Source organism: Gadus morhua, chromosome 3 (assembly GCF_902167405.1).
Source record: "Gadus morhua chromosome 3, gadMor3.0, whole genome shotgun sequence".
In the NCBI taxonomy this organism is placed as follows: Eukaryota; Metazoa; Chordata; class Actinopteri; order Gadiformes; family Gadidae; genus Gadus; species Gadus morhua.
Window position 1 is genome coordinate 29,183,806 of NC_044050.1, and position 17,853 is coordinate 29,201,658.

General features: G+C 50.3%; 3 protein-coding genes across 3 annotated transcripts; 1 reads left to right on the forward strand and 2 right to left on the reverse strand.

Moving 5' to 3' along the window:
* Window positions 1-2,620: 2,620 nt before the first annotated feature.
* Window positions 2,621-7,990, forward strand: LOC115540817 (nascent polypeptide-associated complex subunit alpha, muscle-specific form). The gene is made up of 6 exons (XM_030352394.1): window positions 2,621-3,599; window positions 3,684-3,988; window positions 4,070-4,171; window positions 6,233-6,546; window positions 6,744-6,820; window positions 6,912-7,990. Exons 1-6 carry the CDS (start codon window positions 3,085-3,087, stop codon window positions 7,834-7,836), a joined length of 2,238 nt encoding a protein of 745 aa, XP_030208254.1. The 5' UTR covers window positions 2,621-3,084; the 3' UTR covers window positions 7,837-7,990.
* Window positions 7,991-9,129: 1,139 nt separating this feature from the next.
* On the reverse strand, window positions 9,130-11,721 carry LOC115539796 (vegetative cell wall protein gp1-like). Its single transcript, XM_030350604.1, has 3 exons — window positions 10,549-11,721; window positions 10,276-10,352; window positions 9,130-10,184 (listed from the first exon to the last, which is right to left on the reverse strand). The coding sequence occupies exons 1-3, from the start codon at window positions 11,005-11,007 to the stop codon at window positions 9,383-9,385; spliced, it is 1,338 nt and encodes a 445-aa protein (XP_030206464.1). The 5' UTR covers window positions 11,008-11,721; the 3' UTR covers window positions 9,130-9,382.
* Window positions 11,722-11,799: 78 nt separating this feature from the next.
* LOC115540818 (uncharacterized) lies at window positions 11,800-12,758 on the reverse strand. The gene is made up of 2 exons (XM_030352395.1): window positions 12,244-12,758; window positions 11,800-12,159 (listed from the first exon to the last, which is right to left on the reverse strand). Exons 1-2 carry the CDS (start codon window positions 12,756-12,758, stop codon window positions 11,838-11,840), a joined length of 837 nt encoding a protein of 278 aa, XP_030208255.1. The 3' UTR covers window positions 11,800-11,837.
* Window positions 12,759-17,853: the final 5,095 nt, after the last annotated feature.

A 17,853-nucleotide genomic window follows, 5' to 3' on the forward strand; every position in this document is an offset into this window, starting at 1 on the left:
TATATAAACATAGGACTAAAGTCTTCAATGCTAAGCCTGGTTGGAAGGACCAAGTAGAAGAGCTCCATGCAGAGGCCCGAAATGCTTTTAAAGAATGGGCTGAGTCTGGCAAAAGCAGGCATGGCCCTTTATTTGAAAATAAAAAATGCACTAATGCTAGATTTAAAAATGCACTTCGCTACATCAAAAGAAATGAAAACATGATGAGGTCAGATTCACTGGCAAGGAAGCTGAAAAAAAATAATTTTAATGATTTCTGGAAAGAAATAAAAACTATTAATAATTGCAAAAAATCTCTTCCATCTAATATAGATGGTGTGAGTGGTCCTGATGAAATTTCACAGTTATGGCGGAAACAATACTATGAACTGTTAAACTGTGTAAAAGGTCATATGTTTGTAGTGGGTAGTGTAGATTTTAATGATGTTTGTCACTGCTGCTGAAGTCCATGAAGCTATATTGAAGTTAAGAGATAACAAGGCCTGTGGTCAGGATGATATTACAGCTGAACATGTTAAATTTGTCAGTAAGAAACTATACCCTCGGGTGGCTCTATGTTACACAGGCCTTTTTGTTCATGGAGTGTTACCAGATTATATGCTCTCTGTTGTGCTAGTACCAGTGATAAAAGATAAAGTGGGGAAGCTAAACAGCTCTGATAATTACAGGCCAATAGCTCTGGCCAGTGTCATGTCCAAGGTAATGGAGACAGTTCTACTGAGTAGACTTGAGAGGTATGTCCTGTCTACCGACCACCAATTTGGTTTTAAAAGAAAGCATGGTACTGATTTATGTATTTTTGCACTAAAGGAAATTTTAGATAAATATAATAGGCAAAATTCCACAATGTTCATGTTTTTTATTGATGCTTCTAAAGCATTTGATCGTGTTAATCATGGGAAATTGTTTTTAAAATAGTCTAAAAGTGGGGTCCCTGGTTTTTTAATTAGAATCTTGGTCTATTGGTACTCACATCAGGCAATGAGGGTGAGATGGGGGAGTGTAACATCTGATCCCTTCCATGTTACCAATGGTGTTCGCCAGGGCGGAATTTTGTCTCCTTTTCTTTTTAATATGTATATGAATGACTTGTCTTTTTAAATGCATCTGGTACAGGCTGTAGGATTGGGGACGCACTCATTAACCACCTTATGTACGCAGATGATCTGGTCATCTTTAGTCCATATAGTGCTGGTCTACAACAGCTTCTGAGAGTATGCACACAGTATGGTGATGATTTTGACATAAAATACAACGCAAAAAAGAGTAAGATCATGATTGTCAGAAGCAGAGGAGACAGACAGTCAACCTTCCCTGACTTCTATCTGTCGGGCACTGCACTCAGTGTGTGCAGTGAAATTACATACTTGGGCCATATTATGTCAAATGACCTGTCTGATGACAAGGATATCTATAGGCAGCGTCGGAAGCTGTATGCACAAGCAAACATGCTCTGCCGTAGGTTTAGTATGTGCTCTGTACCTGTTAAAATCTCACTCTTTCGAGCGTATTGTACGCCGCTGTATACTGCCCAACCTGTGGTGTCGTTATAAACAAGGCAGCATTAGAAAGCTTACAGTGGCCTATAATGATAGCATGAGGCTACTGCTGAGCGCTCCAAGAAGCTCCAGCGCAAGCCAAATGTTTGTAAGTGTTGGGGTCCCTATACCTGCTCTGCTGTGTTACGTGGCCTGATGTATGGATTTATGTGTAGGGCATCTGAGTCCGAAAATAACTTAATTGCAGTTTTGGCCAACCCTCTATGCAGTTCGGTTAGATTTTCTTCCAGACTGCGGAACCATTGGCGATCATGTCTGTATGCTCGGCACTGAATATTGTGAATTTGTGTATTTTTTTTTTTACTCTGTTTGGTTATTTGTTTATTTTGTTTGTGTTGATATGGATCCTCCTGGGTCTGAAATAAAGAATTATTATTATCAACCCAAGCGCTGTCGGTTGCTAAGCGACGACGTCAACGTCTTGGGCGGACTATTTCTCTGCTGATCAACACTATGAATGCTGGTAACAAATACATGTAAATAAATTGTTTAAAATAAGCCCCTTCATGGCGAAGCAAGACACCTCCGCTGCGCGTCGGTGTCCTGTTCGCCCTGTCGGGGCGTATTTTCTCGATAATGACCGGCGTTCTATACATTATCCGTTACATAATGCTAACATAATAACGAACGGTTCTCGTCTTCATTTCCGATCGAGAACGGCCGGTCAAAGGGGTTGGTATGACGGGGATTCGATCCGACGCTTTGGCCTTCTCCATCGTCGTTCACTGATTGGTGGGGCTGGGGCGTAAATTTTTTTTTCTTTATAGACAGCGATGCGGGGGGTTTTTTCCGCTTTTTCTGTCGGATAAATAAAGAGAAGAATGAGGGTATCTGTCCAGCGATGCTCTCTGTTTCTCAGCCAACCGGCAGCCTCAAATCTTCCCCTCAACTATCGCCCGCCCAATCAGCAACCCGCATCAGCATCAGCTCGAGGAAAACCTTCCACGTGTGTCAGCCATTATCTCTGCATTCGATGTTAAGGTAGGATGTGGCGATTAGCCTTGAAAACGAGAGCTGGTAAACCGTGAAAAATGCATTAAAATGTCAGGGGACGACTCGGTTATATGCTATAGACCCTAGTGTGTATGTGGTATAAAGGCTGGGACGAATTTCGAATTATAAATATGTTAAACTTAATGTTGAAATTACGGAGAGTCGCGATTCCCATTGAAACGGATTGCGCGGCGGTTAGCCTTGAAAACGAGTACTGGTAAATCGTGAAAAATGCGTTAAAATGTTAGAGGACGACTCGGTTATATGCTATAGACCATAGTGTGTATGTGGTATGAAGGCTGGGACGAATTTCGAATTATAAATATGTTAAAATTAATGTTGAAATTACGGAGAGTCGCGATTCCCATTGAAACGCATTGCGCGGCGATTAGCATTCCAACCTTTCAAACCATCTGTTATCTTTCCTGTAAGCATCCATGAACATAAAAGTCACTTTAAGGGAGTAAACTGTAATGCTCGTTTAATGCAGTGCTCGTTTAATGCTGTGTCGTGTCATTTGTTGTCATTGTAGATGTCTTTTGCAAATTTGAGGATGACGCCGTCGCATCAGTTGGTCCTGCAGGCCTCTGATGCGGCGGCGGCCTTCACCGCCGCCAGGGCCAAGAAGCCGGAGGAGGTGGAGAAGGAGGCCCGAGCCCGCGTCGTCTCCGGGGGCGGTGACCCTGGGAACCCCATGCTGGTGCTGGGCTGCCACAGCATCCAGCTGGGGAAGTACCGGGGTCAGACCTTCCGATGGCTCCTGGAGAACGACGCGGGCTACGCCTGCCACGTGGTCGCCAGTCACCAGCGGGAGCGGGAGACGAGTGCCTCGGACAGCCCGCTCATGGCCAACAAGGACAGCCTCGCCCGCTACTCCTGCGCCCACCCCGCTTTTGCGGAGCACCTCAAGTTCCGCCGGGCGCAGGAGGAGGCCCGGGCTCGCGCCACTCTGCCCGGGCGGGGGGGCGAGGCGCTTGTTGGCATCGGGCTGTTCAAGGAGGACACCCTGAAGGACCTGTACGACTCCAAGGAGGAGGAGCGTCAGACGTAAGCGGTGAAGGGCAGTGGACTGTTGACACGGTGCTGTGACATGTTGCTATGCGTGTCAACTCTTGGATCGTTGTCTTGCAGCTACGTCAAGTGGCTACGGCGGAAGACCCCGCAGCCTGGGAGCGCCATGGACGTCGCTATGAAGTACATCTGGGGCCGAGACAAGGAGCTGTCGGCGGAGGCGGCTGCTACACCCCCTCCGCCCGCCAGCAGCAGCGGCCTCAGCACCACCACCAGGAAGGCCGCTGCTTCCACCGTGCTGCCGCCCCGCAAGCCGACCGCTCCCAATTTCTCGGCCCTTGTGCGCGGGCGTCCGATGGGCCCAGGGGAGCTGCAGGCCCGGATCAGGAGACTGATGAACCCACCAGCACGGCCTGCAGCTCCAGGTAGGTAGCTCTTTCTTTCTGTTTCACACAACAGAGGTTGAGTGTATACGATTTACTAACCGTTGCCCCCCCCCCCCATAGCGGTGTCTTCCGTCAGAGACCAGCGCCCCTCGGTTCCGCCGCCCCCCACCACAGAGGTGACGGACGAGGAGCTGGTCCGGACGGTCACTGACGGAGAAATGGGTAACTGGCACCACACCGGACGCGTCGCACTGTAACGTTTGCCTTGGATATCTATTCTTGAGTCAGTATGTTTGCATTAACTGAAACTTTTTAATTTGCCGGTCGCTAAAGCTGATGCTTGAAGGACAAAGGTAGGTTTATCAGGTGATGTAGCCGTCTTTGTTGGTGGTAGACGTGCCGTCCTCACTCACGTGTTGGTAATGTGGATTTGATTAAACTCCCCATGTAGCACACCTCTTAACGGTCGCCTTGTAGCACACCTCTTACAGGGCTCCAGACTAACTTTTTCCTTGGGTGCACTGGTGCGCCTAAGTTTTTAATTTGGGTGCACCAGCACGTATTTATGGTGCACCCAAGTTTTTAGTTGTTGATTGGGGGGGGGGGGCAACCGGGCAGCTGCACCGGTTGCAGCTGCCCGGTTGCGCCCCCCCGTCAACAACTCAGCGCAAGACCGTGCCTGCCTTGCGCTGAGTTGTTGACGTGGGGGGGGGCAACCGGGCAGCTGCACCGGTTGCACCGTCGATATTTACGCCATTGATTAATAATATTTTGACCATTAAATAAATGCAGAATCTGTATCTCTCATAAAGAATATCGTCAGACAATGCCAAGGGATCGGTTCTGTCCCGAAAAACCCTCTGTCTCCGGAGAGACGCCTGTACAATAAGTGCGCCGAGGTCCATGGGAACACCCACAAATGGTGACGCCATTATCGGAGGAGGGGCTAGGAAGCTGCGCACGCCGATATAAGTAGCCGATCTCCGGGTAGACTCGCTGAAAATATGCTCCCGACCAGGTTTGGTGGCCAGCGTAAGTCACCATGGTGATACAGCGACGCTTAAAGAGATCGACTTTCATGGAACAGCTAACCCAGGCTTTCAGCTCAACATACCTCGCTAACCCTCTAATCGAGCTTCGTAGTAAAGGGCCCTGGATTGGGCTTCGCGGGTTTGTTTACCGGCGTTGCTATTGTTACCGGTCATGCGTGTTCCAACGGTTTATTAGGTATCTAATTGTTACGACCCCTACTCGTTCAGGGGGAAAAGGGAAGTGACACACACACAATCCGATGGATTGGGGTTGTAAATATAGTATATATTATAACCCAACAAAGGAATAGAACATAACAATCGTCAGAAATGGGCCGCTAGGTGCTGTCAAAGCAAAGAAACAAATATAACCAAAAGTGAACTCCTTAAAATAAAATGGAGCTACCTGTCTAATAACTAAATACGAATGGTCCTAAAACAAACCCTAACTGACTACTCTAGCGTAACGAAAACAGAAATACAAATGACCAGCACCCCCTAAACCTAGTGTGGCTAAACAGTGACAAACCTAAATGAGAGTGCAAATGAACAACATCAGTACGGAGGGATTCATCTTACCCTGGCCCAAATCTGGGAACACACAAACGTAACCTCTTGCTCTCAAACGAATGCGACTACGCGCCTAGATTCCCTACAGGTGTCTGCCCCGCTTGCAGGGCGCACCAGGCTTTTATACGCCTCCACGGCGCCGTCGCTCTCTGGTTGGTTCCGGGGACGGAAGGACCCGCCCACTTGAGCTGCTTTGGGGAAAAACAAGAGGGGTATCGCATACAGAGGGAGGGGAGACAATGCGGTCGGCTGACGGCCGTAACACTAATAAATCGCTGTCTAATCAATACTTAATTCACTGCCTCTTCCGTGGTCATTACAATATTATGAATAGACTGCTCTGTATAAAAAATAAATAATAATAATTATACCCGATAAATTTTAAGTCGCACCAGTGCGCCCAAATAAAATATTTGGTCGCACTACTCCGAATTCTAGGCGCATGTGCGCCCAAATTAGGCGCACTCTGGAGCCCTTAACAGTCGCCTTGTAGCACACCTCTTAACGGTCACCTTGTAGCACATCTCTTAACGGTCGCCTTGTAGCACTAAACCATTTTATCTAATCAACGGCATGCTGCACGTCATGAATGCTCAGACTCACTTAGTCTCGCTTGCCCGTGTGTTGCCCCGTCACTCTCATTGTGCTGATGCCGTTTGGTTGTGCGTGACCGTGTCTGAAGCTGGCGTACAGGTCCTTCAGGCCCTCCCGCTCCCGCTGGAGACGCCTCCGTCTCCACCTCCTCCGGCACCGTCCTCCACCCCTCCCCCACCACCACCACCACCACCACCACAGGTTGCGGCTGCTCCGCCGACGGTCGGACTTCCTGCTCGGGCTCCGGCGCAGACCAGGGTGGAGCCTCGTGGCGTCTCCGTGGAGGAGACGCCATGCGGGGAGGCCACCCTGGCGCCGGAGCCCGAGAAGAAGAGGAGGAAGACGACGACGACGAAGGGCGACGTGGAGCAGCCGGCAACGCCCGCTCCTGCTCGGGCTGAGGTACAGACACGCGCCCGTCGTACTCACAGACACACGACTCGGTGGAGACGACCGTCGGACTGCGTACGCAGCAGCGCTCGGCCTCCTCACGGGGTGTTTGTCTGTGTTGTCTTCATCCTCCTCACGGTGTGTTTGTCTGTGTTGTCTTCGTCCTCCTCACGGTGTGTTTGTTTGTGTTGTCTTCGTCCTCCTCACAGACCCGGTTGGCTGAGGGCTGGCGGACAGCCCTCACCGGGGAGGAGCAGGAGCTGAACAGTAGGACCCTCTCGCTGTGGTGCGTTGGATGCTTTGGACAGTGACACGCTTGAACTACATGCTCTCGATGGTGGACATGTAACTAAAACACTGTCGCCACCCGCTCTCAGGTTCACCCGGACGCAGCGAGAGAAGGAGAGGGCTGTGTTGACTCCAGGCGTTGCAGCAGACGGAGGACGACCACCGGCGGCGGCCGCGGCGACAGCGCCGGGCCCGGCCTCGGCAGCGGCGGTGGATCGTCCGGCGGCAGCAGCGACGGCGACGTCGGCGGTGCCTCAAGGCCGGGCGACGCCAGCGGCAGCGAGGGGGGCGGCGGTGGCCCCGGCAGCGGCCCCGGCTGTGGCAGCACCGGGGCCCGCTCTGCCGGCGCCCAGACGGCTACTGGCGCCTCGACAGCCCGCCCCCTCGGCTGCTTACCCGGCCTTCCTGCCGACTGCTGCTGCCGCAGCTGCAACTGGACCTTTAAGAGCAGCACAGCCTCTCCTTGTGGACCTCTTACTGCCCCGGCAGAGTGTGTGGGTGCTCCCCGTCCCCGTCCTGACGCTCCCTCGGACACTGCCGGCTCCACACGTCCTCCCTCCGCCGCTGGCCGCCGCACAGCACGCCGGCCCTGAGCTGCCGGTAGCCCTGCCCGCCGCGCAGCACGCCGGCCCTGAGCTGCCTGTACCCCTGCCCGCCGCACAGCACGCCGGCCCTGAGCTGCCTGTACCCCTGCCCGCAGCACAGCACGCCGGCCCTGAGCTGCCGGTAGCCCTCAAAACGGTAGAACGGAGGAGGCTGAACGCCAAGCGGCGGGCGGAGGCACAGCCGGGCACAACATACTCCTCCCGGGCCGGCGTGCCACAGGTGCATAAGTGCAGTAAATGCGGCCAGCCGAGGCGGAGGGAGACCGGACACTCCCGCCACGGCAGAGAATACTTCTGCTCCGTCGCGGCGGGTCAGAGTGTGGAGGACTGGCTGAGGGAGAAGAGGAGCGGGACCAGGGTGGAGCCCCGCACTGATGCGCACTCTTGCCGGGGATGGTGTTGTACATAGTTCTCTTTTGTATATAGTTGTTTTTCTGTTGTGTATATAGTTATTTTGCTGTGTTAGTGTATATAGTTGTTTGCTGTATATAGTTTTCATTTTGCAGGGTTAGTGTGTATATAGTTCTTTGTTTTGTTGGATAGCTTCTAAGTTAGTGCATACACACTGCCTTATTTATATATATATATATATATATATATATATATATATATATATATATATATATATATATATATATATATATATATATATATATATATATATATATATATATATATATATATATATATATATATATATACTGTATTTGAATGAATAAAAAAATAAGTATTCTTTCTACGGTACATGCTTGTCCCTTGTTAGTTTTTCTTCTTTAGCAAAAAGTCCACAATAATAATAAATGGTTTGTTCATTTCAATGAAGTCATAACACTGGCAGCAAATGGATTACAAAAATATATCATTGAAAGCAATAAATTGACAGTAACGAATGTCAGAGCTATAAGCTAAGCTATAAAAATGGTTACTGACATGTCATAATATTGTTTTATTATTTAAATATTTTTGGTCTAAGTTCAATAACGCAAATAATCCTGAGGTATTTGTCTAAATAACGTTAAAAAACCTTTTCTAAGCTATAAGAATGGTTACTAACGTGTCGAAATATTTTTTTATTTATTTTGTTAATTCAAGCGATAAATACGTTTATTTGTCTATAGAAAATAATCGGAGGTAACTTCCGGCCATCCACAGTACTTCCGTCACGCCAGGGTGTTCTGTCACGCCAGGGTGTTGTTCTCATAGACATCTTATAGATGAGAACAACCATAGACATCTATAAGATGTCTATGGTTGTTCTCATAGACATCTTATAGATGAGAACAACCATAGACATCTATAAGATGTCTATGGTTGTTCTCCCAGCGGGCTGTGTCACGTTAAAATTGTACCGGGGGGCGAAAATTTTACCGGCCTACGTCATCAGTTGTTTACATCTTGACAACCTGCCTGGCAACAGACGACGCGATCGTCTGTTGCCGGGCAGGTTCCAAAAGACGAAATAACATAATACAGATAACGGCTCGCTAGTTAACACTTGTTTTTACTTTATATTTGTATTGTATTTAATTGTTTAATCGAATAGCAACAGACGCGATCGTCTGTTGCCGGGAAACGGGCGATCGCGTCAAATGACGTAGGAAGGTTCTTGAACATTCGTGTCCTACGTCATTTGACGCGATCGCCCGTTATTATTATTGTGGACTTTTTGCTAAAGAAGAAAAACAAACAAGGGACAAGCATGTACCGTAGAAAGAGAATACTTATTTTTTTATTCATTCATAAACAGTATATATATATATGGCAGTGTGTGCACTAACTTAGAAGCTATCCAACAAAACAAAGAACTATACACAATAACCCTGCAAAATGAAAACTATATACAGCAAACAACTATATACACTAACACTGCAAAATAACTATATACACACACAACAGAAAAACAACTATATACAAAAGAGAACTATGTACAACACCATCCCCGGCAAGAGTGCGCATCAGTGCGGGGCTCCACCCTGGTCCCGCTCCTTCTTCTCCCTCAGCCAGTCCTCCACACTCTGACCCGCCGCGACGGAGCAGAAGTATTCTCCGCCGTGGCGGGAGTGTCCGGTCTCCCTCCGCCTCGGCTGGCCGCATTTACTGCACTTATGCACCTGTGGCACGCCGGCCCGGGAGGAGTAGGTTGTGCCCGGCTGTGCCTCCGCCCGCCGCTTGGCGTTCAGCCTCCTCCATTCTACCGTTTTGAGGGCTACCGGCAGCTCAGGGCCGGCGTGCTGCGCGGCGGGCAGGGCTACAGGCAGCTCAGGGCCGGCGTGCTGTGCGGCGGCCAGCGGCGGAGGGAGGACGTGTGGAGCCGGCAGTGTCCGAGGGAGCGTCAGGACGGGGACGGGGAGCACCCACACACTCTGCCGGGGCAGTAAGAGGTCCACAAGGAGAGGCTGTGCTGCTCTTAAAGGTCCAGTTGCAGCTGCGGCAGCAGCCGTCGGCAGGAAGGCCGGGTAAGCAGCCGAGGGGGCGGGCTGTCGAGGCGCCAGTAGCCGTCTGGGCGCCGGCAGAGCGGGCCCCGGTGCTGCCACAGCCGGGGCCGCTGCCGGGGCCACCGCCGCCCCCCTCGCTGCCGCTGGCGTCGCCCGGCCTTGAGGCACCGCCGACGTCGCTGCTGCCGCCGGACGATCCACCGCCGCCGCTGAGGCCGGGCCCGGCGCTGTCGCCGCGGCCGCCGCCGGTGGTCGTCCTCCGTCTGCTGCAACGCCTGAAGTCAACACAGCCCTCTCCTTCTCTCGCTGCGTCCGGGTGAACCTGAGAGCGGGTGGCGACAGTGTTTTAGTCACATGTCCACCATCGAGAGCGTGTAGTTCAAGCGTGTCACTGTCCAAAGCATCCAACGCACCCCAGCGAGAGGGTCCTACTGTTCAGCTCCTGCTCTTCCCCGGTGAGGGCTGTCCGCCAGCCCTCAGCCAACCGGGTCTGTGAGGAGGACGAAGACAACACAAACAAACACACCGTGAGGAGGATGAAGACAACACAGACAAACACACCGTGAGGAGGATGAAGACAACACAGACAAACACACCGTGAGGAGCCCGAGTCGCTGCTACGTACGCAGTCTGACGGTCGTCGCCACCGAGTCTTGTGTCTGTGAGTACGACGGGCGTGTCTGTACCTCAGCCCGAGCAGGAGCGGGCGTTGCCGGCTGCTCCACGTCGCCCGTCGTCGTCTTCCTCCTCTTCTTCTCGGGCCCCGGCGCCAGGGTGGCCTCCCTGCACGGCGTCTCCTCCACGGAGACGACACGAGGCTCCACCCTGGTCTGCGCCGGAGCCCGAGCTGGAAGCCCGACCGTCGGTGGAGCGGCCGCAACCTGTGGTGGTGGTGGTGGTGGTGGAGGTGGTGGTGGTGGTGGTGGTGGTGGTGGAGGTGGTGGTGGTGGGGGAGGGGTGGAGGACGGTGCCGGGGGAGGTGGAGACGGAGGCGTCTCCAGCGGGAGCGGGAGGGCCTGAAGGACCTGTACGCCAGCTTCAGACACGGTCACGCACAACCAAACGTCATCAGCACAATGAGAGTGACGGGGCAACACACGGGCAAGCGAGACTAAGTGAGTCTGAGCATTCATGACGTGCAGCATGCCGTTGATTAGATAAAATGGTTTAGTGCTACAAGGTGACCGTTAAGAGGTGTGCTACAAGGCGACCGTTAAGAGGTGTGCTACAAGGTTACCGTTAAGAGGTGTGCTACAAGGTGACTGTTAAGAGGTGTGCTACAAGGTTACCGTTAAGAGGTGTGCTACAAGGTTACCGTTAAGAGGTGTGCTACAAGGCGACCGTTAAGAGGTGTGCTACAAGGCGACCGTTAAGAGGTGTGCTACAAGGCGACCGTTAAGAGGTGTGCTACAAGGTGACCGTTAAGAGGTGTGCTACAAGGCGACTGTTAAGAGGTGTGCTACAAGGTGACTGTTAAGAGGTGTGCTACAAGGTGACTGTTAAGAGGTGTGCTACAAGGTGACTGTTAAGAGGTGTGCTACAAGGCGACCGTTAAGAGGTGTGCTACATGGGGAGTTTAATCAAATCCACATTACCACTACGTGAGTGAGGACGGCACGTCTACCACCAACAAAGACGGCTACATCACCTGATAAACCTACCTTTGTCCTTCAAGCATCAGCTTTAGCGACCGGCAAATGAAAAAGTTGCAGTTAATGCAAACATACTGACTCAAGAATAGATATCCAAGGCAGATGTTACAGTGCGACGCGTCCGGTGTGGTGCCAGTTACCCATTTCTCCGTCAGTGACCAAATGGACCAGCTCCTCGTCCGTCACCTCTGTGGTGGGGGGCGGCGGAGCCGAGGGACGCTGGTCTCTGACAGAAGACACCGCTATGGGGGGGGGGGGGGGGGGGGCAACGGTTAGTAAATCGTATACACTCAACCTCTGTTGTGTGAAAGAGAAAGAAAGAGCTACCTACCTGGAGCTGCAGGCCGTGCTGGTGGGTTCATCAGGCTCCTGATCCGGGCCTGCAGCTCCCCTGGGCCCATCGGACGCCCGCGCACAAGGGCCGAGAAATTGGGAGCGGTCGGCTTGCGGGGCGGCAGCACGGTGGAAGCAGCGGCCTTGCTGGTGGAGGTGCTGGGGCCGCTGCTGGTGCTGCTGCTGCCGGGCGGAGGGGGTGTAGCAGCCGCCTCCGCCGACCGCTCCTTGTCTCGGCCCAGAATGTACTTTATGGCGACGTCCATGGAGCTCCCAGGCTGCGGGGTCTTCCGCCGTAGCCACTTGACGTAGCTGCAAGACAACAATCCAAGAGTTGACACGCATAGCAACATGTCACAGCCCCGTGTCAACAGTCCACTGCCCTTCACCGCTTACTTCTGACGCTCCTTCTCCTTGGAGTCGTACAGGTCCTTCAGGGTGTCCTCCTTGAACAGCCCGATGCCAACAAGCGCCTCGCCCCCCCGCCCGGGCAGAGTGGCGCGAGCCCGGGCCTCCTCCTGCGCCCGGCGGAACTTGAGGTGCTCTGCCAAAGCGGGGTGGGCGCAGGAGTAGCGGGCGAGGCTGTCCTTGTTGGCCATGAGCGGGCTGTCCGAGGCACTCGTCTCCCGCTCCCGCTGGTGACTGGCGACCAGGTGACAGGCGTAGCCCGCGTCGTTCTCCAGGAGCCATCTGAAGGTCTGACCCCGGTACTTCCCCAGCTGGATGCTGTGGCAGCCCAGCACCAGCATGGGGTTCCCGGGGTCACCGCCCCCGGAGACGACGCGGGCTCGGGCCTCCTTCTCCACCTCCTCCGGCTTCTGGGCCCTGGCGGCGGTAAATGCCGCCGCCGCATCAGAGGCCTGCAGGACCAACTGATGCGACGGCGTCAGTCGCAAATTTGCAAAAGACATCTACAATGACAACAAATGACACGACACAGCATTAAACGAGCATTGCATTAAACAAGCATTGCAGTTTACTCCCTTAAAGTGACTTTTATGTTCATGGATGCTTACAGGAAAGATAACAGATGGTTTGACAGGTTGGAATGCTAATCGCCGCGCAATCCGTTTCAATGGGAATCGCGACTCTCCGTAATTTCAACATTAATTTTTAACATATTTATAATTCGAAATTCGTCCCAGCCTTCATACCACATACACACTATGGTCTATAGCATATAACCGAGTCGTCCTCTAACATTTTAACGCATTTTTCACGATTTACCAGTACTCGTTTTCAAGGCTAACTGCCGCGCAATCCGTTTCAATGGGAATCGCGACTCTCCGTAATTTCAACATTAATTTTAACATATTTATAATTCGAAATTCGTCCCAGCCTTTATACCACATACACACTAGGGTCTATAGCATATAACCGAGTCGTCCCCTGACATTTTAATGCATTTTCCACGATTTACCAGCTCTCGTTTTCAAGGCTAATCGCCACATCCTACCTTAAAGGTTGGGTAGGTGATTTGCGAAACGCCAGCAGATTTTGAAAATACACAACTCAAATGGTCCTACCCCCTCTCCTTCAACGCTGACTCTGACTCCACCCATTCCAAGTACCTGGACGCGCAATCATGCACGAGCGCGAACAGAGATTCGCGAGAGCGAGCCAGGCTAGCGTAGGTTTTCGTTTAACAACATGGCACTACATTCAGCTGTAAGTTGCACCCAGTACCGCGGGAAGTAGGAGTGCTGGGGGTGCTGCAACACCCCCTGTCCGAGGCCCTGTCTTATCACAGAAAACGATCATTTCTAAAAACTCCGGCCAAAGTGGAGATTTCTGAAAACGCCGGTTATGTGTTGTCGTGTCAACGGGGAGAAACGGGATTTTAGGTTCTGAAGCGTCACATTATGCACCAGGAAATGCTTAACGTCATGTGAGCGCCCGCTGTACCGTATTGGTCCGAATATAAACACAAACCCCATTGTAAGACGACCTATATTTGGAAAAAAGATTTGAAGACCAGATCCGTTTTTTATGAATAAATAAATTGTATTCATTGAAATAATATACGAAAATAAAAAGGCATCGAATAAAACACTGCATTGCCACTAAACAGTAGTGCAAATAGGCCGTACTGATGTGTACACCAAAGACTATTCCTGACACTCCTCTGCCCCGCTGTGTTCGCTCTGGCTGTGGTCGCTCCGAACTGTTTCGGCCCGTGGCAAAGCGAGTCATCCTCGCTGCTGTCCAAGGCATTTTGAGACGCAGCATTTATTTAATGCTCATATGACCTAGTGCTGAAGGTTATATGAAAAAGTGTGAGGGTAGCGGTGGTGCGCTAAACTTGTTCTGTGAGCAGCTGGATGTGAACGATCGATTTTCAACTGTCCGCGCATGCACTGGTGTAATTGAGCTGCGCTGCTATACATCTTTTTTTATCAATGTAACGAGTTGCGAGTCTAGTGCAGGCTGAGTTTTTTTTTTCCCAGCACCCCCTGCTGAGAATACGTTCTCGCTGCAATGGTTGGACCAGATGTTATAAACATTAAACGGTCACATAAATCATTACTATTTTTAGAAAATGTATGTTTGTTTCATATAATTGTATTGGAAGTCCTGGTTTTCACTAGGGTTGCCGCGGTGTGGACATTTTCACACCGAGTAATACACTCGTCTCCACACCGGTATTACCGAGTATAAACGGTATAAACTTTGAAACTAGGTCAACCGCCACACAAGCATCGGTTTTTAGACCCTTCTCGTCCTTCAGTTGCCGCCAACGTTCGAAAGCAGCGCCTAGGATTATTCTTGATTTCAGTTTTTCTCTTTCAGCGTTTTTATTATCAATTACTCTCTGAAAAGGAGTTTTCCTTCTCTTTGCTGGTGGTGGTGGTGGTGGTGGGGATGGTGGCGTCTTGTCTGCCATGGAAATTGTCTTCTACTGCTAGGTCCAAATGTGGATTAACTAGTTCCAGTAGCTACCGCAGGTTAACAACAAACAGGAGCTTGCTCTGGGTCACGAGTACTGCACGAAGGGGTCGCGCGCGGGGCGCGGGGGAGGGGGAGTGCAGTACGACCGTTTGATTGACGTACTTACTGTCCAATGCAACTCGGTGGCAATGGAAATGATTGGCTGGAGTTTTTCGAGCCCTGCCCGTTCCACAGATGATTGACTTGTTTAATTTTCATGTCAGTACTTCTAACTCAGTGGCTGTAAGCGGGTTATGATAAGGATTTCAAGTAATTTTGCAAAAATGGCCAAAAAAGCAAATCACCTATACAACCTTTAACATCGAATGCAGAGATAATGGCTGACACACGTGGAAGGTTTTCCTCGAGCTGATGCTGATGCGGGTTGCTGATTGGGCGGGGCGCCCCTCAGCTGAGGTCATGGTTAACCTGCGCCACTGAGCAGTTTGTATAGGAATGAATGAGCGGCCATTTTCCAGTCTGTGGTCCATCCTTTATTATGTCCATGGTCTCGCCCACAAACATTGAAAGTTTGATGACGCTTGTGTCTGCCTGTAGACAATTAAACCCATTTAAACTAGAAAGCCGAAGTATGATTGTTATATTGCAGTAGAGAACTTATTCACTTCTGTCCATATATTAGTCTATCCCAGAATACAATTCAGAGCACTGTATTGCCAACACGAGTACATACATACAGTTATAGATATACTAATACTGCGATCTTCATCTACACTAAATAATTAAAATATGTATATAAATATAAACATAAGATTCAGTATCAGCCAGAAGAGATGTCACATGCTGCCTCCTAACGGTAGCTTTTTGATTGTTAAACGATTTTACATTTTAAGTGATATTCCAAAAATTACCGCTAGGCGTCAGCCTGCGACCTCTCAAATTATAAATATGTACACTTTATGTTGAAAGTGCACGCTGTACAGAAACGATTGGCGCGGTTATTAGCCTTCAAAACGAGAGCTGGCAAATTGCATTAAACTGTAATCATCAGACAACCCATTAATATGCGGGTATAGACCCTAGAGCACAATTGGTATAAATGCTGGTGTGTGTGTGTGTGTGTGTCTCGACACAGTTACTTTCCCCTCCACAAGGACCGGGACCTTGGCTTTCTACAAACACCGGTCCACCCACCATGCCACACCTCTTGGTCAGTACACTCACTTGTTGTATAGGCCTAACACACACTCACTTATTATTATGAGCAATAAGTCCACAACTAGAATAATAATTGTTACGTATTTTAGGAACACAAGCTGTATTTCCCTCACTTAACCAATAGGGGGTAGGACCAAATATATAAGCCGTAAATACTACACATAGCCACAAGGGAAAGCAGGACATTACTGAAGGCTGCAATAGATACTTTAGCCACAGAGGGCAGCATCACAGACCAGGCGAGGAAAACCGAGGATTACGTCACACCGGTTCCTCTCCAAGTCTTCCGGTCCTCGCTGAGTCCATAAAGAAGCCCACCTGGCCACGAAAACATTAGAACTCTCCCGGCAGCGATTACCATACGTGGGTTTGTGGCTAGGATCAGCTAGGAGAACACTCTCGCACGTGCTAAGGCACATCTCCAATCTCTCTTTACTTCAGAGCATCAGTTTACCATACCGAAAATACTTTATACAAATAAAGTCTCTTTAAAGCTATTCCTTTGGATTCGACCCCTCTTTCCATGAAGAACATTGCATAATAATAGCGCGTCCATTTTCTTAATCTGATTCTCCACCTCTCTCTCGTGAGGCGATGGGAGGGGAGGGAGGTGAGAGGAAGCCAGAGAACACGGCGGCGTGTGGAAGGTTGCTAGTTCGATCCCCGGCTACTGTGTGTCGAGGTGTCGAGGCACCTCAACCTGACTGCTCCTGACGAGCTGGCTGTCGCCTTGCGTGTCCGACTCCGCCGTCGGTGTGTGAATGTGTGAATGAACGGGTGAATGTGAGGCAACATTGTAAAGTGCTTTGAGTGGCCACTGGTTAGGCAAGCGCTGTATAAATGCAGACCATTTAACACAGAAACAGAAACCACCCAAATCCAAATAACATACACCTCCCCTGAAACTGAGACGTTAAAGGGATACTTATAATGATAGAACACCGGTTCTGAATGGGTGAAGCATCCCTTTAACACCTTCCAGTCCGACACTCAATCGGCCCTACTGCAGTGGGGGCTGCTGTGATTCAGCGGGCGTGTCTCCTCAAGCCTCAACACCTTCTCTGATCTGTCTCCTCAGATGAACCCCAGATAAAAGCACTTGGCTACTAGATGATAAACACATCCATTAATAAATACAGCAACGGCTGGTTTGATTCCGCAGCACAAAAGAAAACCATCACGCGCCTTGTTCAGGAACATCTAATGCTGGTTCGGAGCGCCGTGTGATGTTGTGCAACACGTCTTCTGTCGGTCACAACAGGAACACACATATCCCCTCCTCCGCAGTGAGGAGATGCTCTGCAGTGATGGGTTAGGCCGTGGAACTTTTAATTCCACACACGGATGAACTACCCCAAATGAATGTTTTTACACGCAAAATCTCTATAATGAGTTTTATGACCTTCTCAAACGAGAACAAAGTTAGTTCTAGTTAATGCCCTCCTAAACAACAACCTTACACCCATTACTGTGCATTCAATAAATCACAGTTAGGCCTCTCTGTATTGTCAACAAAGCAAGTCAGTCATAGCAAGTGTTAGTGTGTGTGTGTGTGTGTGTGTGTGTGTGTGTGTGTGTGTGTGTGTGTGTGTGTGTGTGTGTGTGTGTGTGTGTGTGTGTGTGTGTGTGTTGAACAAGGCTGTCTGATGGCCTTGTGATACCTCCGCTATTAGCAACAGGCTCCTGTTCTGCTACCTCTGGACACGTGGTTCTGCTTTAGAGAGGGACGCGTACACGCACACACAGTCACTCACAATCATAGTCGTGTGTGTGTTTCTGTCTGTCTGTCTGTCTGTCTGTCTGTCTGTCTGTCTGTCTGTCTGTCTGTCTGTCTGTCTGTGTGTGTGTGTGTGTGTGTGTGTATTGTTATACGAGAGGAACGTAGATGTTCATTCCTCC

What these genes read in the sequence shown, in the direction of transcription:
- LOC115540817 (XM_030352394.1), top strand. Translation starts at nt 3,085, where the DNA reads ATGTCTTTTGCAAATTTGAGGATGACGCCGTCGCATCAGTTGGTCCTG. An exon ending in AAGGAGGAGGAGCGTCAGAC is followed by an intron (nt 3,600 to 3,683) that starts GTAAGCGGTGAA and finishes GTTGTCTTGCAG; the next exon opens with CTACGTCAAGTGGCTACGGC. An exon ending in AGCACGGCCTGCAGCTCCAG is followed by an intron (nt 3,989 to 4,069) that starts GTAGGTAGCTCT and finishes CCCCCCCCATAG; the next exon opens with CGGTGTCTTCCGTCAGAGAC.
- LOC115539796 (XM_030350604.1), bottom strand. Translation starts at nt 11,007, where the DNA reads ATGCTGCACGTCATGAATGCTCAGACTCACTTAGTCTCGCTTGCCCGT. An exon ending in CCGCTCCTGCTCGGGCTGAG is followed by an intron (nt 10,353 to 10,548) that starts GTACAGACACGC and finishes TCCTCCTCACAG; the next exon opens with ACCCGGTTGGCTGAGGGCTG. An exon ending in AGTAGGACCCTCTCGCTGGG is followed by an intron (nt 10,185 to 10,275) that starts GTGCGTTGGATG and finishes ACCCGCTCTCAG; the next exon opens with GTTCACCCGGACGCAGCGAG.
- LOC115540818 (XM_030352395.1), bottom strand. Translation starts at nt 12,758, where the DNA reads ATGTCTTTTGCAAATTTGCGACTGACGCCGTCGCATCAGTTGGTCCTG. An exon ending in AAGGAGAAGGAGCGTCAGAA is followed by an intron (nt 12,160 to 12,243) that starts GTAAGCGGTGAA and finishes GTTGTCTTGCAG; the next exon opens with CTACGTCAAGTGGCTACGGC.